At 39.7% G+C, this 19,175-nt stretch overlaps 1 protein-coding gene across 9 annotated transcripts in view; it reads right to left on the bottom strand.

Moving 5' to 3' along the window:
• The window catches only part of ZEU1 (P-loop containing nucleoside triphosphate hydrolases superfamily protein), a 46,214-nt gene extending 27,167 nt beyond the window's left edge, over positions 1-19,047 (bottom strand). For 2 of the 9 annotated variants that reach the window (XM_088978605.1, XM_088978606.1), the window contains exons 1-2: positions 5,507-5,934; positions 140-251 (exon numbers count right to left, since the gene is read on the bottom strand). In XM_088978605.1, the coding sequence (XP_088834731.1) occupies positions 140-251; positions 5,507-5,925 (531 nt within the window). In that variant the 5' untranslated portion in view covers positions 5,926-5,934. The other 7 variants (XM_088978613.1, XM_088978611.1, XM_088978610.1 and 4 more) reach the window with 7 other exon arrangements.
• Between the last annotated feature and the right edge of the window lie 128 nt (positions 19,048-19,175).

Below are 19,175 nucleotides of genomic sequence, written 5' to 3' on the forward strand. Positions count from 1 at the left end.
AAGAAGGGAAAAGAAGAGGGAAAAAGGGAGAAAAAAAAGCTTCTGTAAGATTAATAAACTGAAAGAAGTCTACTGCTTTTGTAAGAATTTTAGGGTAAAGAAAGGTTTACCCTTTCTTTGGTATTTAACTAAGTTTTACCTTACACCATTCCACATCAAGTCCTTTGGCAGAAGAGAATGCCACCCCAGAATAAGAATAGCGGTCAACTAGAAGGGTTGTCCCACTTCTTAGTTTCATCTCCATCAGTGACCTGCAAAATATCTGATGCTTAAGTAATACTTCTAAAACCATCAAATTATGCTTCTCTACCTATATACATCATTGTTGGTTGTGAACAGTTAATTACAATAAATTTCAGCTGCGGCAGATACATGCATATACAAGTAGGGGCCGGGGCTGTCAATAGTTTGGATAGACCTAGTAGACCCGAACTGAACCAACCCAATTACATGGGGGCTAGGGCTGTCAAAAGTTCAGGCAGACCCAAACTGGCCCACTGGCAGCAGGATATATACAACAAGACAGGATAGAGATTCAACTTTTGTGGGCCTAACTCAAACCAATCAGGCACAGCCCAAGCTTTTGCACAGGTTGGGTTGATTTTCAGGCTTGGGGTTGGGAATAACTGCATATACATTATATAATAATGTGTATAACTGTGTATACATTACTGTAAATATGTTATTAGATCCAAGACCATATTTGCATGCCATATACTGATGACACTGACATATCAGACACATAACCATGACTAAATAAATCAAAGTGCTATGTTGGACCCCATGGATAACATCTAAAATGACTGAAATACCCCTACTGACTAAATATACAAAAACACAGAAAATTTCAGTTTTGACTTGTTTGCTCCTGCATCATATACAGTTCAAAAATGGATACGTTAGCTGTGGCTACAAAAGATGAGTAAAGACTAACTTGTATATTATCAAATAGCAATAAATTACATGTATGGCAACAAAAATCCATGCTGTATTAAGAATATAAAACTAAAACTACAATTCAGGGTCCACATGAAATTTTAAATAATACGCATACAGTATAAGAGAATAAGAGAATAGTATATTAGCTGTTGTCAAGCATGGTATTATCAACATACAATGCAGAACATAAATTAATGCGTGAAAAGTTCAGATCTCAATTATCTTTCCATGCAAAACCCTGCTCGATCTATAACCAAACTCAATATGAGATCACAGTTATGAGCTACCCTTGCATGTTAAGAAATAATAATAGTGTTACACTTACTTTCTATCAAACCAAGATAATCAAAATTATTAATTTTCTCAGAAGCAATATTGGTTGTTAATGCTGAACCCACAGACTCAACCAAGACATAAGCCCATAACCAACAATTTCACCTCCACTTCAAGTAAATACAGGGTTTCCTTACCCTGGAGGTAAACAGTCTTCAGACCTCCATGCATGAATAGAAAGTTATCTTGATCAAAATTCGTACTAGTAAACTGCTGGGTTAAACCAACCAAGGATTTCTGAATGGTCACTGCTAATATTATTAAGAACTGAATGAGAATATATCTCAGATGGATTCTAACCTCTTTTAGATATAGGTAACCTTTTTTTATTAGCAACACAGAAAATTTTTCATTAATTATGAGAGAAACATGATTTTTTTTTCTTGATCAGAAATGATAACTTTCATTAGAGATAAATTAAACTAAAATACAGAATTCAACCCTTATTAGAAAAGGTTGATCCAATAAACCCTTATGAGAGAAACATGATTATAACAAGAAGTTGTGAAAAGAACCAGCTATAGAAGCTGTTCCAGATCAGTAATACATTTGAGCCCAAAACATATGTGTTCTATGTACCCCTTGCTTGGCTAAGCTATCTGCCAAGCTATTAGAATTTTCTGAATTAACATGTCCTGTGACAGCCATTTGAATTTTCTGAATTCATTCCTCAAGTGCCATGCCACCCCCTCCCCTTTAAGGCTTTAACCAGACACTTGACCACGGTTTTAGAATCTCCCTCAATAATCAGCCTACTAATACCCAGTTCTTTTGCCTTCTCAACCCCAGAAACTGCAAACAAAAACTCTGATCTTGCCACATCACCCTGCTCCACAGGGCCAGAGTATAAAGCAATTATGTTCCACTCTTCATCCCTAATGACTCCCCCAATACCTGAGGGGCCTGGGTTACCCAAACAGCTCCCATCAAAATTCAGTTTCTTCCAACCATTTATTGGAGGAGACCAAACCTCAACAAATTCCTTTTGTCAAAACCCAAAGAGGAAAAAATAACAACTTTATGGAAAAGCAGTCTTAAAAAACATCTCCATACCCCACAGCTACCTTGAGAGGAACCCCATGCCACCTCAAGTGTGGGATCAATTAGAGATAATCTGTTCTAGTATAAGGATAAGCCAAATAACTGCAATTAAGTGAAAGCATGATATCACATATCTGATCATTCGAGGGGGGCCTCCCATGAAAATCCTTTACATAAGAAAAATGGGAAATATGACACCCTTTTTTTTCTATGTTAAACTTCCTAATTATACTATCTCACATAACTTTCCGGTAATATGTTATCCAAAAATAAACTCCACCACTATCCAAAATATGCATAAATTTGACTAAACCTATGCGTCAATCAGATCGTCATTCTCAACTGTAGACTTTCCCAACAATGATTTGATGCTTATGAGAATTGTTATTGAAAAGCTTACTTTGTAACCATAGAACAACCTTTTATTGAAGTGTCACCCACCGCAAACACCCATTCACTAAGCAAGTCAATCACTTGCTCATATCTATACTATATATAAAAGTGTGGATGTGTGAAACTTTTTTTGGACTAAAATTACCCTCTATTTCTTTGTTTGAGAAAGGGTACAAGTCATTTTATTGTAGTTTTAATGTCGGCTTTAATGGCTACCATAATGGTCATATTTGTGTATTTAATCCATCTCTAATTGTAAGAGTTGAAAATGTAACTTCAATCAAGGTTCAAAATATCGATACGCCCGATACACCGGTATGGGCGTATCGGGCGAATCGGTACTAATTTGTTTACTTTTTCTTATTTTTTTCTGAAACCAGTTCAGGGGGGCGGTTTAGGGCTCCTCTACCCCCTGAACCAGTCAGACCCCCAATACACCCACTATAGGGGTATACCAATGGGGTCCCGGAACGCTACGTATTGGCTGATACATGTCAATACTTTGAACCTTGACTTCAATTATTACTTTCCACCTCATTTAATTCCCTCTCATTAAAGTCTTATACTTAATTATTAAATCCCATTTTCTCTTATTAAATCCTATATTTTTTAAGTTATTTTTCACTAATAAATGCTACTAATTAGATCTCTATCAATATTTTTAACAATATAAACTCATATATTTTTAAAAATGACTCAAAAACAAAATCACATTCTTTATCCAAGTGGTAGCTAAGCAATTCAACCATTTGAATCAAATTTATAAACCTATGAAGTCATAGTTAGGTAATAATTTTTTTAAAATAAAAATAAATATAGAAATTTACAAAAATGTAGAAAAAAATTAGACACATTTATGATATTTTTATTAATCAAATTAAAAAATAAGTGTAATAAACAAGAATTATTTTTATTGATAAAGAAAATGAAATACGTAATTTAGAACTGACCAAAAATGAAACATAAAAATTAATAATAAATAATTTGACTTTTGGGTTAAATGTGTTAACCTTTAACGTTGTAAATAAATAATAAAAATTAATAAAATAAAAAAATAAACATAAATTTTGCAAAAAAAAAAAATTCTGGCACATGTATAATATCTTATACTTCAGGAATTAAATCACATTTCCCCCACTAATAATTTTTCAATTATTAGTTTCCATCTCATTTAATCCCCTCTCATTAAGTCTTATACTTCAGGTATTAAATCTTTTCACTAATAAATGCTACTAATTAGATTTATGTGAATCCGGATCTGCTCCTCATAGAGCACACCTCACACCAATCTCACAATATGTCCTGGTCACACATTGGGAACATCTCCCCTACTTGTATTTATTATTCATGGGGAGATGTTCCCAATACAGGGTGGGATGTGGTTGTGAGGTCAATGTGAGGCACGCTCTGTGAGGAGAAGATCCCAACTCAATCTATGTCAATATTTTTTAACAATATAAACCCATATATTTTAAAACTGACTCAAAAACAAAACCATTTTTTATTTAAGTGGTGGCTAAGCATTAAACAACCAACGAAGTCATTGTTAGGTAACAAAATTTTTAATATAGAAAATTACAAAAAATGTAGAAAAAAATAAACACATTTATGATATTTTTATTAATCAAATTAAACAATAAGTGTAATAAATAACAATTATTTTTATTGATAATGAAAATGAAATATATAATTTAGAACTAACCAAAAATGAAATATAAAAATTAATAATAAATAGTTCAAATTTTGGGTTAAATGTGTTAACCTTTAATGTTATAAATAAATAATAAAAATTAATAAATATAAAAATACATAAATGAAAAAAATACACAAATTTTGCAAAAAAAACATTTAGTCACATGTATAATATCATATATTTATCATACTAAATAAAAAGTAAGTGTGATATATTAGAATTATTTTTACACAAAAAAATAAAAAACTATAGAAAAAAGTGAACACTTCTATAATTCTATATTTACACTATTATTAACAATATGAATAAGATTGTGGAACTTTCTTTTGACTAAAATACTCAATTTTTTAAATTTAGCCCCTATTTAATTGTAAGGTTTAAATTGTAAATTGACCTACTACTTTTTACCTCATTCAATTCCCTCTATTTAAATCTTACATTTTTTTATAAATGAGCAAAAGAAAAAAGATACACCAAAAAGAGAAAACACTACAAAAAGAAGAGTCTAGCCAAGCAGGTAAGCATGTCAATGATATTTGAAACTTCACAACTCAATCCGATTATCACATATTTGGATGAGGTATTTATGTAATCAAATTTCGATTTTGCAATCTACATTTGAATAATAATAAAAAAATAAAAAATACATAAAATTTATAGAAATTTTTTGATATATTAATACCATCATTATCATCATCTAGAATTGCCACATGCAAAGCACGTCCACGCTTACTAAGTAGCCTGAAAATGTATATTTGCCTCACAAACTACTGAAGGAATTACAGAGGCAACCCTAAGATGAAAGATATGTTGAGAAGAAGATAAGTGAGATCAAGCATACATGCTGATAGATGAATTTTGAACAATGTAGAAAATAGTATCTCTACATATTGGTACAGCAAAATCTTTTTGGGTGAGGTATAGATGCCAGGTGATTGTATTACTCCTCTCTTCTGTTTTTATTGTTCTTATTTTATGATTAAGTAATCAATGTTGGGCATTGTTTTGTATTGTTCCTTTACAATCTAATAAAAAAAAAAAAAAAAAAAACTCTGCATAAATAATAAGAAGATATGATTACTCTTTTATCAATAAAGATACAATTACCTTTTCTCCCAACGATTGGCACTGAAAAGGAGATGGATTGTCCGATCATCCAATTGTGATTTGTTAGCAAGATAAGAAGATATCATTTCACCAACACAAGTACTCCTGTCTGGAAAACGCCATGATTCAACCGAAAATCCTTGTTGTTCTAAGTATGAGAGTAGTCTAGTAGACTGTGATGTCTTCCCACTGCGGTCTAAACCTTCTAGAACAATCAAGGCACCTCTTGAATTATCACGGTTACCATTTTCCATTTGGATTTTTCTAAAAAAACTCCTGCTAGAGAACCCCGAATGGAACTTCAGGCACTTGGTTGTTGTTACTGCTCCAAAATGTCTACAGGCAAAAGAAAATTTTGGAGAGAAAGGCATGAGTCTCAGAATAGTTTCAGACTTCCAGTCATTTTTCAAGTAAACCATCCATTGTAAACTTGCCAGTACTTTGTTTCAGTAACAAAACATTTGGAGAGGAGTCAAGGAAGGCCCTTAAAACATAATCTAAGACATATGATGACATAAGATTGTCATAATATTCAATACAAGTATTTAACTGGAGATTAAAAATAGAAATCAACTAAGAGATGGGATGAGGAATACTTACAAAGGCTTCAAAGTTGTGAAAGAGAGAACATGTGTCATACCCTTTCCTAGATTGCAAAGAATGGGAGCATTAAAAGAAACAGCTATTGAGATTTACATGTGAAGCGCCAAAGGTTAACTCGCCTCCTTTATCCCTATTGAGGAGGGTGGGAAATTGAGCTGCCTAAAACAAACAACCACCTCATCATTATGCAACAAATCAACAACTTTTTAAATCAGTAACAGAGAACTTTTTTTAAGAGAAAATTGGTTGACCAAATATACAAAGATAGAGAGCTCCTTTTAAAATGCACACCAAACAAAGAGTATCCATGATACAAAGACCAAGACATATCATTCCTCCCCACATGAGGACTCCCCCATTGATAATTCACTCTTTGCTACTCCATCCGTGGTAATAGTAAAGATATCAGTCATCAATTTAATTAACCTTGGTATCTCTACCTGAACAAGCTGTCAACTATAGATGTGAAAACCTAGCTTCCCCAATGTGATTGTGCAATTTCCATGGGCCACAGGGATCTTCACACAACCAACCTAGGAGTTTAACTCCATCTTGACCCACTCAATACCCAAAGAATAAATCAGAAGCCATAAATCTTTTCTCTAACAGAAACCTCTATTTCATCCAGGCCCCAATATACCAAATGATCTCACCTCCATGAGTGAGGGAGGAGGAAAAAAAAAAACCATACATGTCTACATGGAGATAAACATAATGGCTCTTACCGCTGAATAAACAGATATACCTCCAAAATCCAAATTCATACCTTCTCAATGCAAAAATAAAAAATAAAAAAATAAAAGAATTTCCCCAATTTCGGGTGAAATTTAAACTCACGCTTTAAATGCTTGGGGCTCTAAAGGTCCATCAATATAACTTTGATTACCCAATCTTGAAGTAATGGCCAACAATGTGCAAGCACATTGAGGTTGCTTCTTTCATCAATTACTTGCTCCGTATCAATCAAACTTCCTTCAAGATGCAAAAAAGAATTTACATAGGTTTGAAAATTCTTACTTGATATGGCACAACAGTTTAGAAGAGCAGTGGTACATTAATATCTGTAGATGGCCACAAATAGTTTAAATGTCGATCTTAACATGCTATTTGTTTGTTCTTTAACTCATCAAATTTGTTCTATTCTGATCTTATTTCTCATTATCCTCAAGTTGGCCTATGTAAACTTAAAGAAACTGACGTAAATAGCTACTTAAATATATTTGTACTTATTGTGGTTTGTGGGATGATTCTCCAGAAGATGTGGAATAAAAACAAAAGGCTCAGATAATTCATTAAAAATGAGAAAACGGTTAACTAGTAGAGTATCTTCCCCTATATGGAACTTCTGTATGCTCCAAGTAACCCACGACCTAATAATGTAAAACTAAAAATTAATAATAAGGGATGATCACGAAGTGCATCAACTCGAAGGGCCAGTTTGGTTTGCGGGAAAATGGGTCTGGAATCGGAATCAGAATGGGCCATTCTGATTCCAACTGTTTGGTTGGGCGGAATCGGAACCCTAGTCCCATTCCTGGTGGAATGGCATTCCCCCATTTGAGGGGATGGCCATTCCCTTCCCCTCCCTTGGGAATGAAATTCCATTCCAGGTTGTCCCAGTTCCCATTCCGATTCTTGTCTGAAGACTCTGAACCAAACAGACTATGGGAATAGATCATTACGATTCCAGAGGATTCTGATTCCAATTCCGATTGTGAACCAAATGGACCCAAGGTAGCTGGTGATTGGGACACAATGACACGAACTATGAATTTTAGGCAACATTTGCAGAAATCCACCCACAAAATGGAAAAATATGCAGGTTTGTGTGCATGTCTGTGCTTGTGTATGAGAGAGATGCCACAATTGGAGAAGAACAAGTACTAGGAGGATAGACTCGGGGATGAAAATGCAAAAAAAAAATGCATTAAAATACTAGAAATGCAAACCAAACACATGTCGGGCCGAAAAAACAATTGTGAAAACAATTTTGCAGAAAATACTACGAAATGCATGAAAATACCAGAAATTTCAGAAAAATACAGAAATTATGCAGAAAATACCAGAAATTTCAGGAAATGCAAAAAATGCAGAAAAATACCAGAAATGCAGAAAATGCATTAAATGCTAGAAAAAGTACAAAAAATGCAGAAACTTTGCAGAAAATAAAGAAATTACAGAAATTTGGCATAAAAAATTCAGGAAAATGCATGAAAATATCAGAAAAAAAATGCTGAAATTTTGCAGAAAATTCAAAAAAAAGGTTGTAGAAAAGTACCAAAGTGCAGAAAATGCATTAAAATACCAGACAGTTGCAGAGAAGTGCAGAAATTATAGAAATTTTGCAAAAAAATGCATAAATTTTGCAGAAAATGCAGAAAACTTTGTTTCTGGTTCAAGATTGATAAGGTATCCATTGCAGTTTCCATGGACAATAACTCCTTATAATGCTGCTCCTTTAGAGCCCAAAAGAGCTGCATTAGTCCTGTTTCTTTCTTTTGGCTCACTTATGTGACCTGTTTTGACTCACAAGGGTGTACCATAATCTGTTGTTAGCGGCACAAATCCTGTGGTGCAACAATTCATCAATGAACCAACAACAAAGACTTATCTCAGCATTTGCAGTCAGCTGCACAAATCCTGGGCCAGGCCACCAGCTCGCGCTTGGGGCAAGCCGCCAGGTCGGCGCATGTGCCAGGCTGCCAGGCCGCGCCAGGTCGCCAGGTTGGACACCATCAACTTGGCAAGTTGTTGCCTAAGTGGTTCCGAGTGTCACCTAGTTGTTCTAAGGTGTCATGTGTCACTATGTCATTGGAGAGCCAAATCCGACCTGGCGGCCTGCCCCAAGCACGAGCTGGAGGCCTGGCCCAGGCGCGACTTGGCAGCCTGGCACAGGCGCTGGCCTAGCCCAGGCATGAGTTGGCGGCCTGGCCCAGGCGCGAGCTGGCGGCCTGGCCCAGGCGCGAGCTGGCGGCCTGGCCCAGGCGCGAGCTGGCAGCCTGGCCCAGGCGCGAACCTGGCGACCTGCGAGATGTGCTCGCAGACGAATTCGGCATGCATATCCTAACACTCCCACGATCGTTGGAAGTTGGCCCACGTGCCGAACGATCCGGAGGGTGGTCAACGTGCATCTCGGACCAGTTAGACACAACCTCCCGGAGATCTCGAGGGCGGTACGTGAGCAAGGCCTATATAAAGGCACCAACCCCAACAATAGGAGAGGCAAGTAAGCAAATTCTAGCTCTCAGACTTTGTGATTTTTAGCTCACAGTCTACTATGAGAGTACTGACTTAAGCATCGGAGTGACCTCGCCGGGTTAGCCACCCCAGGTCCTCTGACATTTGGTTCCTCGCAGGTCTCTAAAGAGCAATGAAGTTCATCAACCCAGCTCGGCACCTGGTCAGCGCGGCACCTCCCAGGCAGCTCGGCACTTCCCAGGCAGTTCGACACCTGGTCAGCCCAACACCTCACAGGCAACTCGGCACCTCAAGGCAGCTTGGCACTATAGTCAGCTCGGCGCCTAACCTGCCCAGCTCGACTCAGCTCAGCAGCCCAAGTTCTCCACTTCGACCTGAGTCATCGACCACTTGGAAGCAGACCAAATGACGAGGTACTTGGTACAAAAATTCACACATCACCAAAAATTGATTCATCATATACATTATACACAAAATGTGTAATTTTAAATTATGCGGGTTGGGCTTGAAGTATTAAGCCCAAGCCCGACCCTAAAATTTGCGGGCCTGAACACAAAACCCAGGCACAAGCCCGAATTTTCGGGTCGGGCTGGGCTGAAATGATCACCCGTAGTGTACAGTAAAGAGAACAGTCGAACAAATTTGGGTTTCAACGCCATTGAAGCTGTTAAATCTGTTCCACGATTGAAGATTAAGCCGCAAGTCCTCCCTTAGTTTTCTATTCCACCGGTCACCAAATCGAAGGCAGGTCGAAAGCTGTCAGGGTTTCAACGCCGTTGTTTCGCCACTTAGGGTTGGAATTTTTTTGTCAGCTCTCTCAACTCTCTATCCGTTCTGCCATTGAAGCAAGTTTGTTCTATAGTACCACCTGCTGTCAATCTCTAGTAAGATTCTCTCTCTCTCTCCCTCTCTCTCTCCATCCATGCGCCAATGCATCTGACATGTTAAATGCCCTAGAATAGAACTTCAAGCAAGATCACAAGTATACAGTGAGAATTTTTCGGGGAGCGTCAGGAGAAGAACCTGTTACTTTGTTTTTCTGTGTCCGTGCCATTTCAGCTTCAATGTCTTTTAATATTTCCTATGATACCCATTGTTCCTAGAAATACCTATGAAAAGAGAGTATATTAAATTTTTCACTTCTGTTTATTTTCTATGATACCCATTGTTCTTAAAAGAAAATTTTCACTTCTGTAACAGCAATTAATCCTGCCAAACAAGTGGAGATACTCAGATAAAAATTGTAAACATAAACATCAAGAAAACGGCAAATGCAAGATCTCAAACAAAAGCTGTTTATTTGGGTTAGAAGATAAACAAGGACCATAGTGTACAAAAGATTGATCCAAAGAACACAACTCTAGATTGACTGCAGAAGCTGCAAATTTCTTGAATCAGTATTTCATAAGCTGATTAAAAAGATAACCCAAAATAGAGGCATTGAGGAGCTTGACCACAAGGTATGTGGATGAATATATGTTAGACATGATAGTGTCTTTGGTTATATGGATAAACCTTAGTCAAATTTATTATATGCATTTACATGATTTGTATACTAGTCTCAGTTTGGGAAGGTTGCAAATACAAATATGTTAAGTACAAATACAAGGTTTAGAAATGACATATACAAGGTTCTGCACTGTACATATTTGTATTTGCACTCTTCCTAAACTGAGCCTTAACAACATAGTAAGAAGCAAAATAAACTAACCTCCAATAACTAGTGAAATACTAAATGATTGATACTCAGCTTTGTTATAATTACCACTGAAATACTTCATATGACTTTTCCATTTTAACTACTAACATATGACAATCTGTCTTTTTGACACAGAGTCGCAGACAAAACCTCTACTGTCAAATTGGTAAATATCCAGCAACCTCCAACTCCAAAAACAGCTAATTTCTTGTTGACACATTCTTGTTTTTATATCTATCTAAAATGGATATTTGTAGAAAAAGAATGCTCTAATGAAGGGAAAGATGATATATGACCTGTGCAGGGTTTAAATTTCGAGTGGTTTTTGCAGATTTAATTCAGACATTCTTAACTTAAGTTTCAGTAATCAGTAGTATATATTGTAGGGCTAGCAAACTAACAATCTGATGGGTTTAACTTTTTCATCTTGATGGGTTCTAACAGTGCTTATTGTGCTGTAGAGTTATACCATTAGGGTTAGTGGGGTAGAGTTTGCAGGACACTACTTAACCCAACTTTGTTATTTCCTTCTGTATAAGGACTCTTTTGGGTTTTCCCCCTCTCTTTTGTATTCTCACCACCTCTGTTCTTTATGGTTCAGGGGTTGTACTTACAATTTTCTCTTTAATACAAGTTATTAAAAATTTATATGATAATTCTAATTTGATAGTTGGTTGAGCCTTGAAAAGTAGCTCAGTTGCCTCAAAACTCTCATCAATGATCATATTAGATCAGATCAGTTGCTGAGGCATCATAGGCCTGCTATCACACGTGGATGATGATGAGTGATATATTCAAAGTTGGGCCCCATCCAGTCTCATTATCTCAGGTCTCAACATTGAGCCCACTAAACTAAACTAATATCCACAGTACAATAAAAGAAGAAAAAGTAACTGAGGGTTTTAGACACTTTGTAACAATCTTTTTGCTTTGAGATATTAGTTTATTTTAGTAATTAAATAAAGAATTAAATAAATCATGTGGTGTGTGGTCGAATGAAAAAACACAAGAAATGTGGGAGCAATGGATCCCTTGCTTTAGCTTACTTTTGGGTATTTTAAGGGCACACCATATACATCATTTTAGTTCCTTTAGTTGGTGCTAGATTGTGCTTAGTGAAATGACAGAGGGAGTGGACAGATCTGAACTAGTTTGGGAGCATCATGCCTGGGACTTTACACAGGGCTGAATGTGCTCTTTACCTTCTTAGTAGGCTACTCAAGTAAGCCATGGTTGAAATGCTGAATTCATCTATCAGGCACCCAATGCAAGATTTTGTGTTTTCTAGGAATGGTTTTACCATTGTTTATTCACCTTTTGCAGGCTTACAGCATGTTCACCCCTATATGCCATGCATATATTGAAGACATTGCCCATTCGGCTGGTAATGGTAGTAATGAAGCTAGCAAAGAGATGTCAACTTAGAAGTCCATCCCCCAAATTGCCTATTGCATTTATTGAAGCTAGCAAATCCTGATGTCCGCTAAAGAGCTGCCGCACTACTTTTTCATTACTTGCCATGATCATGGATGAAGGAGGAGGTTGCAACAGGCTAGAAGCAGTCATAAGATATGCCAAATCCATTTAACCTGAATCCTGGACCCTTGTTTTAAGCCCTTAGTTAGCCTTGCTGCAAAAATGATGTTTTGCATTGTCATCCAACTGCCACATCTGATCCTTCGTATTATGTCATTTAATATAAAATATTATAGATATGTAATGTTTTATATATGAGTGACATTGGCCCTGAATCAGGCTTGGTCCAACCCGAGCCCATGTAGACCTGAGCTAGGGCTTATGTTTCAGGCCTGGAACCCCAGGCTGGGTCGGGCTCAAGCCTAAGCTATAGCCCTTATCATAAGTGCAAAACCCAGCCCATGATCACCCCTACTTTACACCCTCTCCTCGACGAGACTGTCTGCTCCTCACACTGACCTCACATGCACATCCCACCGTGTATTGGGAACATCTCTTGTACTTGTGTTATTATTTACAGGAGATATTCTCAATGCACAATGGGATGTGCCTGTGAGGTCATTGTGAGGCACCTTGTGTGAGGAGTAGATCCTAATGCCTCCTCGACCCAATGACCCTAACCCTTCACAACTCGAGTATCTCGACCCAACCCACCGCTGAAACATCTGATTTTAAAGCAGGTGGATGTATGGGTTAAAAGGGTCAGGACCAAGATTGCTAAACCAACTTTGAAGAAATTGACAATGTTGGAAATACATGGTGTTGCGGCCTAGGATGGGCCGAGGGCAACAAGGTCAATCCATTTCTAAGCCAAGGGCTAATTGATGAGTCCAAAGTACACTGCGGGAGAGGGCTGGTAGGTCAGACCTATGAAGGAAGAGAGAACTTCAAAGGCCCCAGGTGCTAACCCAAGGCGAAGACTCTGACGGTCAAGTTAGTATCGGTGAGGCCAAAGGTGGGTGAGGCCTGAAGCTAGTGTGCTCAAACGAGGCCACAAATGAAGCAAGGTAGTTCTTAGCTGTGTCGAGTCTAGGTGCTCACCTTGGGGGGTCACCCCCTATTTATGCTTGAGACCGCTAGAGGTAAGTGGATGTGGACGACCAGGATGTGGTCTGGCCTTTGGAGCGCGGCCATCCGAGGTCGCCACGTGCGGCTGCACTATTGGCCCCGTGCGGCATGCTGGCTTCTGCTCTGTGTGCACCCTTATTGGATCCACTCTATGTGCTGCCTTTTGCCAAATGTGTACGTGCCATTGGCCTGGGTCCTAAGCACCTACATCACATGGTAACTAAAATTTTGATAAATCAAAATCTCCCCATTAATATTGATAAATAACAACATATTGGTTATCATGTTTATTATACCATTTGATTGCTAATAAGTTTTTCGGATATCATGTCTTTCCAGTACCATAATCGAACTCTATAACTTTATACTAAATATACATTATGAAGTACATTTGTTTTATTACAAAACCTAAACTAGTATTAAACTGTAAAGCGAGTTTTGCTAGGGTGGGTTAGAAGAGCACAATCGAGGTTTCGTTTCCTTTTGTTTGTCATCCTCCGTAGAGGAGGGGAGTCACCCCCTGTTTTCTATTTGTTTCTAGAGAGGCTTACTCTCAAGATTTCTCGAGGTTATGTTTTCCTTTATGTTCTCTATTCGTTTCTTTGTTCGTTTCTCCATTTTTCTATGCTTCCTTTTTTTTTCTACAAGCATTTTGATATGGAGTTCCTTCTCTAGAATCCTCTATGCGATAATCACTGGTGGAAGTTGCCACTTGTATTGTTGTTTCCAGCATTTTGGAAAGCAAGTACAGTTCTCTAGCGTCCTGGGTGGCAATTACAGTTCCCCAGTGTCCTGGATGACAGTTACAGCTCTCCAACATTTCAGATGGCAGTTACAGTTTTCCGGCGATGTGGTTGGACGTTACAGTTCTCCAACGTTTTTGGGTGGCAGCCCGCAGTTCACAGTTCTCCGGTGTGCTGGATGGCAGTTACAGATCATGTCATTTTTTGCGGATTGGTTTGGAGTGGTTGGAAGTTACAGATCATGGATTTTGGCATTGTAACCTCCTCTATCAATTATCGTTTTTTTTTTAGAAACCTCTCATGTCAGATTGCTCGCCAGTTATGGTGGTTTGGAGATGTACTTATCCACTTCTGTTGGTGATTTTTTAAGTCACATTACTTTGGTTGCATAAGTTCTTTCGATTCTCCTTCATACATCTTGATGCGGCGCAATCCGGCTGCTCCCTGCAAGAGATGATCTAGCTACCAGCAACGACGGGCTTGATGAATCTGCAAGAGGTGAACCAGAGAACCTGGGGTAGTTTACCCAGCAAGGTCGCTCCGATGCCTAAGTTAGCACTTGGTTGCGAGCTGAAAATGATCTTAGATTGTAAGAGAGCTAGAGAGCAGAGATTACGCGTCTACCTCTCACCCCCGGGGGGTGGAGCATTTATATACTGGAGTCCTTGCGGGTTCCGTGGAGTAGTTTTGGGATTCTCGCTGCGATAGGATCTGTTTCCGTGTTAATTGGGGATAACGCTACCAACCAGTAAGGTTGACCATTTCTGCCTGAATCGGGGAGTGGGGAGATAATATTAGCCGTTACAAGGCATGATCCTGTAAGACGCGGAGTATGGTGACGAGATCCTCGGGGTTGCCATGCAGTGGTCGGTCAGCATTGCCTAAGCTCGTGCTCTTTAGATCCGACTTGATATGAATGTCGAAGTGCCTTGGGACAGAGGTGGTCCTGATGTGACCTTGCACCGAGGTAGACTCGTCCCGAGGTGGATTCCTCCCAAGGTGGTTTGGCTGTCTGAGCTCGACCCGTCGCAGACTTGGCAAGTCAGGCTGAGCTGTTATCCTGCTAGTTAGGTCGCCAGGTTGGTGCCTGTGCCAGGCCGCCAGGTTGGACACCATCAACTTGGCAAGTTGTTGCTTGAGTGATTCCGGGTGTCACCTAGTTGTTTTGAGGTGCCATGTGTCACAATGTCATTGGAGGGCCAAATCCACCATCATCATTTGCCCCCCACTCCCGAGCTGAAAGTAACTCGGCGAAAGGAGTAGATTTCTCCTTTTGGCCCGGAATGAATAATACGATGAGCTCGTACGCGTCGATTCAATTCCTTAGGCTCTAGGAGCGACTCGCAGTCTACTCCTTGATTTTGCCCACGCCGAAGAGGCGACTGGGTCTTATGTGGTGAAGAGGTCTTTGCTAGTTCGGTATTTTGGCCCTTAGGCTCTGGGAGCGACTCGTAATCCACTCTCCTTGATTTTGTCCATGTCGAAGAGGCGACTGGGTCTTATGTGGAGCTGAAGTCTTTTATCAGCTCGCCAGTTCGCGCCTGGGCCAAGCTGCCAGGTCGGTGCCGTGCCAGGCCACCAAGTCGCGCCCGTGCCAGGCTGCGCCTTAGAGCTACGGCTGCGCTGCATCAACCTCGTTAGTGATGTCGGTTACTCACTCCTACAAGAAGCTACTAGGAGCTCGACCTACGGGGCCAGCACTACTGACTTTAGGTCACTAGCTCACACAGGAGCCTTGAAAAGCTCGACCGGCAAGGGCGTCCATGCAATCTGTTGGCCGCCTATTCCCGCGGAAGCCACGAAGAGCTCATCTTTGTAGAGGGTACCTCGCGAAGAGGACTGATGAGGCTTTATCCGAGTTGAAATAAAGTTGGTTGAGCTGCTTAGTCTGTTGGCCATTAACTTCCTGCATAGTCTTTGAGTTCATAAAAAATGGAAACTAGAAAGTGAGAGCTTTTAGTTTCTAAAAGGTGAGAACTTAGCTTTCTGGAAGAAGATGACTTAGCCTTTCAGAGGATGATAACTTAGCCTTTTGTAGCGTTTCCCACAAACGGCACCAAATGATGCAACGCAATCCGGCTACTCCCTATAGGAGGTGATCTGGCTACCAGCAATGACGGGCTTGATGAATCTGCAAGAGGTGAACCAGAGAACCCAGGATAGTTTACCCAGCAAGGTCGCTCTGATGCCTAAGTTAGCACTTGGTTGCGAGCTAAAAATGATCTTAGATTGTAAGAGAGCTAGAGAGCAGAGATTACACGTCTACCTCTCACCCCCGAGGGGTGGAGCCTTTATATACTGGAGTCCTTGTGGGTTCCGTGGAGTAGTTCCAGGATTCTCGCTGCAATTGGATCCGTTTCCGTGTTAATTGAGGATAACGCTACCAACCGTTAAGGTTGACCATTTCCGCCTGAATCAGGGAGTGGGGAGATAATATTAGCCGTTACAAGGTATAATCCTGTAAGATGCGGAGTATGGTGACGAGATCCTCGGGGATGGTCGGTCAACATTGCCTGAGCTCGTGCTCTTTATATCCGACCTGATATGAATGCCAAAGTGCCTTGGGACTGAGGTGGTATTGATGTGACCTTGCACCGAGGTAGACTCGTCCCGAGGTGGTCTGGTTGTCCGAGCTCGACCCGTCGCGGACTTGGCACGTCGGGCTGAGTTGTTGTCTTACTAGTTAAATCACCAGGTTGGCGCCTGTTCCAGGCCGCCAAGTCGCGCCTGGGCCAGGCCGCCAGGTTGGACACCATCAACTTGGCAAGTTGTTGCCCGAATCGTTTCGGGTGTCACCTACTTGTTATGAGGTTCCATGTGTCACAATGTCATTGGAATGCCAAATCCGCCCTCATCACATCTCTTTATCTTGTTCTTCTTGAGATATTGTCTCTCATATTTAATTGGCATTGTTAGCATCTCTTTTTATCAATCTCTTGAATGAATGAAATATGATTTAAACCTTCAAAAAAAAAAAACTAAACTATAATTTGTCATAAAAAAACCTTTTTTTAGCTATATAAGTGAGGGTTTCTCCATGCCTTGTGTGTGTATGTGTGTGGATGGTGAAATCTCCCAAAATGTAACTATCATTTTATTTGCAATGCAAATATGGATCATTGAATTAGATATAAATTGATTTAATTTTGCATTAGTTAATTATGTTTGGAAGAAGTATAAGAAGATCAGACCTAACTTGGTTGCAATACCAGGTGACATGAGCTTTAACCCAAGCTTTGTACACCAAAAACAAAAACAAAAGAAGGGATCCAACCTAACCCTGCTTGAATGGAATGACCCCTATACTAAGTAAAAGGGGAACTGAGGCGACTACACCCATTTGTTTTGATCATATTGATTGCTATGAATAATATGGTCTTCAACAAAGACACAATAAATATTGCTTGGATTCTAAATCAAATTCAACTAAATTTGATGAATTATCAAGCCTTAGATGACCTAGAGCATACCCAAACGCCCAGCTCCCAATCCCCTTTAACAACTCCCCATCAACACAATGATGCTGTGTGTAGGGATATATGCTCCCTTAGTATTATTTGTGATGGAGGTACCCTTATGAACAATAACGGATTTTGTGGCTTAATTCTTTTGAACAGTGATTTAAACTTTTTATATGCTCTGGGTGACAGAGCTGACAATGTTTCCAGCCCCATGGAAGCTGTGTATCACAGTTCTCTAAAGCCTTTTTTTTTGCTAAGCAACATAGTTGGTCCAGCCTCACCATCTATTCAGATGCAAAAGCTCATGTGGATGCTAGAGCAGGATGGTCGAATTTTTTTTACTGGAAACTCCTGCATTATCTTGATAGAATCTTAAACCTCATTAATAATTTTGGGTTTGTATATATTCTATTTAGACATAGGGAACTACCTTCTTTAGCACACTTAATCGCCCAAGTGGTGAAAACTTGTAGTTTCTTTTGATGTTGGGATGATATTCCCCATTGGTCGGACTGACCTGTTCATGGGCCGGGCCGGGTTTTTACTCTTCATTAGCGGAAAAATGTTAGGCCCGACCCCGAGCTCGGCCCGACCAACGGGCCTACAACTTGGGCCCGAGCTTGGCCCTGATAAAAAGCCCGAGTAAGAGCCCGAAGCCCGACCTAATAAAAGAAAGTAAAGCTACCAACAAAGAAAAAACTGCATTCCAGACAAACAATAGCATTCGAGCAAGATGATCAAGACGATTCTGTAACACTAATAGAACAAGTTTAGTTTGTTTATACTTTTCTACAGTTTCCTCAATTTTTAACACATAGAAGCAAAACAATAGACGTGAAAATTTGAAAATTAACGACAGAAAGGCCCAAATAATAGCATTCGGCAGTAAACACTAAACATTGTAATATAAAATGGTAAAGAGGACTCACCGCCGCCGCCGGTGATTGTATTCGCCGGAGAGTTCGCGGTGAGTCGGTGACTGTGGTCTGTGAGCTGCGAGCCTAACCTGCGATTTTGACAATGATTAGTTCGCGTCTGACAAAGATAAAGAAAGAAAGAGCTCGCCGCCGCCGCCGGTGATTGTATTCGCCGGAGAGTTCGCGGTGAGTCGGTGATTGTGGTCTGTCAGCTGCGAGCCTAACATGCGATTTTGACAATGATCAATTCGCGTCTGACAAAAAAAAGAGAGAATTCACTGCCGCCGCCGGTTGTGGCTGAGAGTGTGAGGATGAAAACTGTGGAGTGCGGAGGATGTGGAGATCGGAGAAGAAGGGTTCGTCTGTAAAAAAAAAAGAAGGGGAAGAGACAAAGAGATTTATTGCGGGTCGGGTTTTTTTGGCGCGAAGTTAAACCCGCGGGTCTATATATCTGTCCAAACCCGTCCGAGGGCCGGGCTGGCCTATGACCAGGTCATGAACTCT

Source organism: Nelumbo lutea, chromosome 3, assembly GCF_056320005.1.
Source record: "Nelumbo lutea isolate HS-2025 chromosome 3, American lotus-T2T, whole genome shotgun sequence".
NCBI lineage: Eukaryota > Viridiplantae > Streptophyta > Magnoliopsida > Proteales > Nelumbonaceae > Nelumbo > Nelumbo lutea.